Below are 8,574 nucleotides of genomic sequence, written 5' to 3' on the forward strand. Positions count from 1 at the left end.
GCTTTAGAGTGGGTTAGTGGAGTGCCTTATTACAGAATCATGACTTTGTTAGAAACAGTGAATTTGATAGAGTGGTAGTATTATGTAACATTGGGAACATTTTAATTTTGTTAAGAGGATAGCACACAGTCAGAGCTCCTCTTGTAGATATTTTCTTTTAAAGGAACAGTTTGACATTGTTGTATGTATTGTTTTCACTTTGAGCTCAAAGTCAGATTAGACAATTTAAACATTGATATCAATCATTGATATCTGTTCAGTAAGTCAGCAGCTAGCTAGAATAGCATAATACAGCTAGCATTAAGTTAAGGTATGCCTTCACAAAGTCCAGCGTTTTTAAATGTTTCCCCTTTTTTAGTCTTAGTGCTTAGTTAAGTTTGAAGTTAGCTAGCCAGCAGATGATTGTTCTCCATCAGAGCTCCAACTTATCCCACCCTCCTGTCCTGTGCTAGGAAATCTAATTGTTAAAGTCCAGGACTTAATACTGTTTATATCCATTGTAATACCAAACATAAACATTGCCTCACTATGTTGACCATAACCATGATCTTTAGTTCAACTTTACAGAGTACTGTTGTTATCTAAACCTGACCTGACTATGACCGCTTATCAACCTCCGACTAACATGGTTGGATTAAATGTCAACACAGACTTATACGTTGGACATGAACAGCTGGCTCTGCTTAGATAGATGTACATGAATCTGGGATGAAAGAGCTTCTTAGCATAAAGTCCTGAAATTGAAATTTGAGTTGAAAAGTACCGGCCAATCATAGCAGAGAAGGGAAAGATTAGGTTGAGTTTTTTTTTTTTTCAGGGGAAAAAATAACTCAGATGGCATAGCTTCATATTTACTGAGGAAGAATCCATCATCTCATCTCACTCTTGGCAAGAAAGCAAATAAGTGAACTTCCTTAAATGGCATCTCTTCCTCCAAATAAGCTTTGCATTGATCTCTGTGCCGTGAGATTTATTGTGTTTTCTTGTAGCAAATAGTTTGCACCACAAATTGCAGCCTTTTCGAGGAGTGGTCACTGGAACAAGGAATGAATAATTTGTCATATTGCCTGAGGTGAGGATTTCTTCACTTATGTTTTGCTGAGAGTAGATTCAGACATGTATGAAAACCAGACTCCTATTTTGTCCATTACCTCAGTCCCTGTATCAGGACGCCTGTGATTGATTTTCCTCAAATTTGCCATTAAGACAATGTTTTCCATGTTGAATGTTTTTGTAGGTTCTTGGCAATTAATCAAGTTTCAATTTCAATTACAATACTGGCTTCTCAGGAAAACAAGATAGTCTTAAAAAATGATGACTGTACCAAATGTTGTGCTCGTTTTGATCAGACGTAGTTCATGTGTGGTAATTGTGGTAAAAAAGTGTTATTTAGTATTTTAATGTATTTATCATGTTTGTTGTAATGTATTGTTTGTTTAGTGATCAGTTTGTTGAAGCGTTAAGAGTGGTTAAAAAGGATTTAAATGGATGTGATGCAGATTGTTTAAAATCAATGATGAACCATGACCTAATACTAGGTAGGTGTGATCTCAATATCAATCAAAATAAATGTGAGTAGGATTGTTGCCATAATCAAGCAGCCCTAGCTTCTTGTCAATCATCACTTTTGTGTTCTTTTTTAAAAATAAAGCTGCAGTAAGCACCGTGAGCATGACACAAGAAAAAAAAAGACGTAGAAGCCTGAAGAAGCATGTTTGAAACTTGGTTTCAAACATGCAACCCGAGCATTTTCCTTACAGATGTCGCTGTGATTAGTTGTTCACGTGCAAGCTAACCCTGATTGGTTATCTGTTTCAGTTCTGTAAAATAACATTAAAGAACTTAATACTAAATAAGGGCGCTCACAGACACGGATCAGACACATTCATTCAACGGGATATTTGAATGTAATATTGTTATGGACATAATGATCTAATCGAAATTAAATAATTTAACATACGGTAGCTTTAAGTCCTGTTTTGTCAACCCCTACAAAAGTCAAGGCTGTCAAACCAGTTCCTATAAAATAAAGAAACTGCCGATTAAAGAAATTACATTGATACTTTATACTTCGATATCTGTTGTCACTTTATACCTAGACATTAATGAAGATGATTTATTAGTGTTTAGGCCTATCTCTTATTCTGGGCAGAAGAAGAGGCAACAGTTGTATCGTCACATTGTACGGGACATACTGGCTGCAGGTTCATGTGTAATACACAAACATATAATATATTACCTGGAATGGTTTGATACTTTCTACAGGTTTGTGCAGGACATACATTGTCCTCTCTTTAAATTCACTTCAGATGAGCTATTGTTTAAACAGTTAACACAAAGTGAAGACAAGATCAGCCTCATGCCAGATGCCTGCTTTATTGCTGTATGTTGGCCGGTAGCCAGTGACTCACTGAATAACGACTTACACTTGTCAGGAGGAAACAAGGCTATTCTTAGAGAGCTATTGTAACCAAGAGATTTGAATTCATTTTATATTTATCTGCTGTGTTTACAAGTAGATTGGAAAAGACTTCCTGAGCCATTAAAGTTGAGGAAAGATGGTGATGGTGACTACTGAATGCAGCGTTCAGCTCAAGCAGCTCAGCTGGCAGCTGTCCAAGCTAAGCTAGCCAATGAGTCACCTCTCTAAGAGCTCCAACCATAACAGCCAACGTTCCCCCAATATTCTTGATTAAAGCTGAACGCTCACTCTGCTCTGTTGGCCAAAAAGGCTTTTATTCCTTTCTTCTTTGCTAACCCTGTTTCAGTTTACTGCTTAAGGAAATACACATTTAATCGTTAACTCAGGCATGAAGAAGTGAGAAAAAGATGCAGCTGCGCAGTGTGAAAAAAAAAAAACATGTTTAAAATGCAATGCAGTATTTTGTTGACCTGTGAGATGTAGGAAAATGACCAAAAACAAAATGTAATCCAGTTAAATAGCTCTAAACTGCATGGAGACTTTATAACACTTATGGAGAAAGCTGACATTTATTGATTTTGTTTTGACATGTTGCATTTAGTTTTCCAGTACTTAATAGATGTTGTTAGAGAGCCTCACAGTTAATTAGAAAAAGCAGTTTAAAATGTTTCACTAAAATAGAATAATCAGTCAGGTTATTGAAAGATATATTCGGATGTTGTGAGAATTAAATGTGACCGTTTGTACATTAGAAAGCTGGCTTTTATACATCTTGCTTTGACAGATATACAAACAGTTCTATTTTCGATGTAGCATCTTGAAACAGGCCAAATCTGTGATGCTTCTATTCTCATATGTTACCAGATTTTACAGCTTACAGTACATTTTCAGCAAGCAACACGATGCTCTGTGTGTGCTAATGTTGCTGGGTTGTTTCATCACTTTGGTCCAGACTGAGATATTTTAATTAGAATTTAAAAACGTTTTGAACTGAAGGTAAAATGGACAGTCCATTCATTCACCATAAAATGTGTAGTTCATTTTACCAAATCGTATCTCCTCAATATAATACAAACAGGAAGAATATGATGGTAAACGTCACTGGTTAACATCAGAATGGATTTTAATTATAAGATGCTTACATTTGCATTTAAGTGAGAGCCCTGCTCTGCCAATAATGCATCTCTTTCATTCTTTAATTGAGGCCTCAAAGGCAATGAGATACCATCTGGCAAATTAAGCAGTTGCTTAATGCATGCATATATGTTTAACCTGAAGTGCACATATCTCCTGTTTACCCTATGATCACTGTTATGAAAGATTAAATACTAGTAAAGAATGGTGATTAGTATTTTGGCATCATGGTAACTTTTGCATGGATCTTCTCTGGACTTCATATATTGTGTATGTGTGACTCTAAGCAGTGTCTCAATCAACACACCTACGCAGCATGTTGTTTAAACACAGATATATGCTGGTGTGTGTGTGTGTGTGTGTGTGTGTCTGTGTCAAAATATACAGCAGACCAGACGACGATCAATAAACATTAGATTGATTCCTTTACAGTACAGCGTGATGCAACATATGTTTAGATTGGACTTTCTGCTGCTAAATGTGACGTCTAGTCAGGAAGAAGGACAGCACAGTTATTGGATTGTCTTACAATGATTTCATGCTGTCAATAAAACAGCCTATAACACATACAAGATCATGTATTTTACCCCCTCCTGCAAGTTTAGTAGTAAATGTAGTCGAAGAAAAATAAATATATATTAAAATCCTGTATGGTTCTTATTTCCTTGTCCTTCCCAGTTGCAGCCTCCTTCAGCTCTCGGCCTGAACTGTTACCTATACACCTGTCACCTTACATAAACTTACATTAAATTTCAGTCTGCAATCCACTTACATTTTTTTTCACATGGAGCTGCTCGGCATGAAATAAACTTTAATTTCAATTAGGCATGGTAAGCGTGTCGCTCTTTATTGACAGCTGGAGGTGGTGCATCAGTGACTTTTCACTTTTAATTTTACAAAGTAAAACTGAAAACTTGACCTCATGTGGCTTATTTACTCTCCCTGAATGTAAACGCATCCATTACAGTGGGTGTTTTGGAGAAACTACAAAGCTAAAGACAAAAGCATCTCCTTCTCTTCTTTTCTCAATGCTCCAGAAATTCAGTTTCTGAAGAGGTGGGATGTGAATCAGAAAAAAAGTATACCAGCATTAAACATCAGGAGTACAGTACCTACTGGGCCAGCAGAAAAATGAGTTAGACATTGGCATGATTTTGAACCTCTGCCGTGTCATTGGTAAATGTTATGGTTAAAACAGATTACATATAAAATGTCTTTTTCATTTCTTCGTCTCTAAAAAGGTCCAATTCCGAAGAGTAAATTGCAAACAGAAACGAAACCTTGACTTTGATGCATTCCCTGCAGACTGAACATAATGATAAAAAAAATATGTACCAATTTGAGTCAAGTTCGTAGAGCAAGTTTAAATCCATCTGTGCCGTAATGGTACGTAGGATGTGCTTAATGTTTAATACACAGCAGAAGAAAACTGTGACACCGGCAGTCACTGGCGTTTTTATATTCTACTCTTCTCTTTCGACTATTTTGAAGGACACAAATGAAAACACAAATACTATTTCAGTCCTTGCAAAACTTGCATTATTCCTTGTTACTTTTTTAAAACAAGTCATGAGACACTTTCAATTCATTTCAATCCCCTCAGGACTGTACATACTGTTTGCCGTGAGGAGACCTTTATTATAAAAGCATACCTTTTTCAAAGCTGTTTCATTTGTGTTTACAGAGCTGTGGAGTTATGCGGGAAAAAAGGTGTTTATTGTCTCAGTAACTGCAACTCAGTTTATTTTATGCAACCTTTCCGTTTTCAGTCAGGATTAACTGGTAATGAGAAAGTTAAACAGAAGAGATGTTGAAGAGAGTGGTTTTACGAGCTCTGCCAACTACTGTACTACAAGAAGAGAAAGAGAGAAAGTGCTATTGGTTCAACCAGCCAGCCAACTAAATTTATACTGACTTCTCCACTTACATGTTTGAATTTAATCTGTTGGAATAATTAGAGAAAACAAGTCAGTGTCGCCATAACAGTGCAGCCTCTCCCCTTAACAAACACCCTGATTGAGAGTCCCTCACCTACCCACCCATCCACTCCGCTCATTTTGTATTCTGAACATTCTTTTCAGGCAATTTTTTCAGTCAATTCCTCTGAACTCGTGTGCAAAGTTCAACAGCTGAATTAGACAAAAGGGGGTGTTTCCAATCATCTCCCCATTAAAGAGGAGAGAAAACAGAGCAGGCTTATTCCTGAAAAAGAAAATATAACCTTTGGAAGCTGTGATTTCAGACATCAGGGTCTGAATACAAAGACGTTAGAATGCAATGTAATATTGACAGAAGGTATTCTACCCAACCCTCCTCTTTCACTGATCTTGGATTTTTAAGCAGACACTTTAAATTTAAGGTTAAGTGATGAATAGTCGGGTTTTATAATTAATTTATTGTTGCATTACTTCCAAGAGTTTATCCAAAGTAGTTGTAAAAGCAGACAAAAACAGACCAGAACACACTGTTCTACAGTATGTACACCAGTTCTATTCACCCTGAAAACTGGTATACATGGTTATCACATATATGATGGGGAAAATGGGGAAACCCCTGCTTTGAATGAGACTTAGACAATTAAAGCACAATGCAGAATATTCATCTCCATGAGCTTGACCGTGGTGCCTGACGCTGCAGCATGTGTTGTGTGTTTCTTGACACAGGAATGTTTCCGTCCACTTTAACATGTGGCTTTGTGCATCTCAAGAAGCATGAATGCATCCATATTTTCTATGAAAGCATGAGTATAAATAATATCAATTTCCCAAAGACCATGATGCAGCCGTATGTCGTTTAATTGACATAATTCAGACTGTACCAGCGCGTAAAACTAAGAGGGGTCTTTGAATCAGCAAAGTGCTTGTAATGTAATAAGCACTCTCTTCTAAATGGAGCCTTGACTCCATTTAAAAGAGGGCAGAAAATATGTGTGCACTCTTGCTTAAGGCTTTCATCTTGCATATAAATCACTCCAGCTCAAAGTGGGTGTTTGAGCACCACAGATTTCAGGTCTTGGGGGCCCGCACTATATCAGCGGCCAAGGCTGCATTAATTACAAAGCTGTGCCATGGCATGAAGTAAATTAAGCCAATTCCAAATATTCTCAGAGCAGAAAAAATTGAAACGGAGGCTTTCTTGGCTTATTTAAAAGGCTTACTCTTGGCTCTTATTTTTCTTCCTCTTCTTTCCATTTTTGTGTTTCCTGTCTTTGTTTAGATTCCGAGGCAGCTGAGTGCTCTTACGTTGTACAGGTGTGAGCAGTCGGTTCTGGATTATTGCCATGCCCACCTGTCGCTGCACCTCAATATGGGCATGGAGCCCCCGACTCAGGCACTAGGAGATCCGAGGTCAGCCAGGTACCATCCAGGGATAATGGCTGCCCTCCCGTCTGAGCCTGTGCTGCCTTGCCTCCAGACCCACTCCCTCCACCAGTGAGCTGAGGCAATGAGGCTCCAGACTCCTGTATGTATGCTGCACAGTCAGTGGACCACTCAGATTTAAAAAAAAAAAAAAAGAAAGGCAATATGCGAGAAACTGGAGCTGGTCAAGAAGCAAAGGAGACAATTAATCTTCCTGGACTGAGAGTAATGAAAATGAAAATATTTCTCAGTGGAAATAAAGGGTTGCAGTGGTATCGATTTGTGAGCCCCTCACCTACCTGACCCTCAGTGTCCTCAATTAGCAAAGGAGGCTGAGCAGCAGCATGACTTTCCACGTTCTGCTCTGCCTCCTGAGGAGTATTAAGGATAATAATTTAATGATTTGTTAATCTTATTAAACATTTTTCTTCAGCTTCTCCTCGTCCTGGCCACTCTCTGCTGCGTCAGGTAAAGTAATCACATGCAAGACGGTAAGAAGAGAGCGGGGAAACAGCATGATAAGTAATTGAGTAGCAGAACAAATGAAAGATCAGCCAAGCTAAAAGGTTTGCCGCTGCTTTTTCTGATCAGGTTGTCAGTCAGAGGTCTCTCGCAAACTCAAATCCCTGTTGCATTTTCCAAAGGAGACGCCCCAATGAAATTACTCAAGACGAAGAAACAAGTCAGAAAATAATAGACTTTAATTGTCATATAAATTGTACAGCCTACACATCTTGCAGTAAGTTTAATTTACATGGTGACTTTTGATTTCCTCAATGAATTGGGATGTTTATCACATCATAATTTAATTAATCAAGCTGAGAAATAAACAGATGCAGAATAAACAGTAAGTTCAGATCTGGATGCACTGGGATTTCTGATGTTCACTTTGCATCATCCATTTCAATCACTCTTGTAGTTAATGGGTTTTTTTTAAAGTGTGTTCTTCTACCAACTTTTTGATTGTGCACTCATATATCTACATGTGTGTGCTTTTTACAAGATGTTACAATATAATATATGGTCAATAAACTGTGGTAACTGGCCGGTGCTGGTGTCATTCCTCAGAATCAGTGGTTTAAGTTCAAACACTGTGTTTAGACAGCTGTGTAGGTGTTTGAGACTGAAGCACTGAAGGCACGACTGATTTTAATGATGTGTCTTATTTTAGACCCTGATGGTTACGTTGCATTTCTCTGCCCTTGTTACTGTTTGTTACTGATATCGTGACGTAATACAGATTACTGGACTCACTGAACCTGGCTCGTGCACTTTTATGGGCTTTCTATGTTTAAATGGCAGGAGAAGAAAACTAATGTACAGGGGAAAAAAACTTTATTAGGTCATAAATTGAAAGGCAGACGCTCTAAGTAGAAAGCATTTCTTTCAAAATAGTGGACGTGAAAAGTGAAACAGCACAATAGCGATGTCTGTCAGTGGGGAAGTGACTTTCAGTTAAATTAGTCCTCTGAACAGAAATTGTCTTAGCATAGCTTAGCAGCCATAAACAGGCCTATATACAGTCTGTTTGTCTTAATCAATTTTATATAAAATACCGCCATCCACTTTATCAGGTTGATATTTTCCAAATGTGCATTCTAAAGTGTTTTTTAATTTAATTTAATTTAACCTTTATTTAACCAGGTTGGTCCCATTGAG

The 8,574-nt window shown here is 37.7% G+C and overlaps 1 protein-coding gene across 1 annotated transcript in view; it reads left to right on the plus strand.

Annotated features, from left to right (window-relative positions):
* Positions 1-7,760, plus strand: part of LOC306820620 (leucine-rich repeat transmembrane neuronal protein 4) — a 50,544-nt gene extending 42,784 nt beyond the window's left edge. Inside the window, 2 exon segments of the mRNA XM_079338506.1 lie at positions 6,773-6,947; positions 6,950-7,760. Of these exon segments, the coding sequence (XP_079194632.1) occupies positions 6,773-6,947; positions 6,950-6,996 (222 nt within the window). The 3' untranslated portion in view covers positions 6,997-7,760.
* Positions 7,761-8,574: the final 814 nt, after the last annotated feature.

Source organism: Symphodus melops, assembly GCF_947650265.1.
Source record: "Symphodus melops genome assembly, chromosome: 1".
In the NCBI taxonomy this organism is placed as follows: Eukaryota; Metazoa; Chordata; class Actinopteri; order Labriformes; family Labridae; genus Symphodus; species Symphodus melops.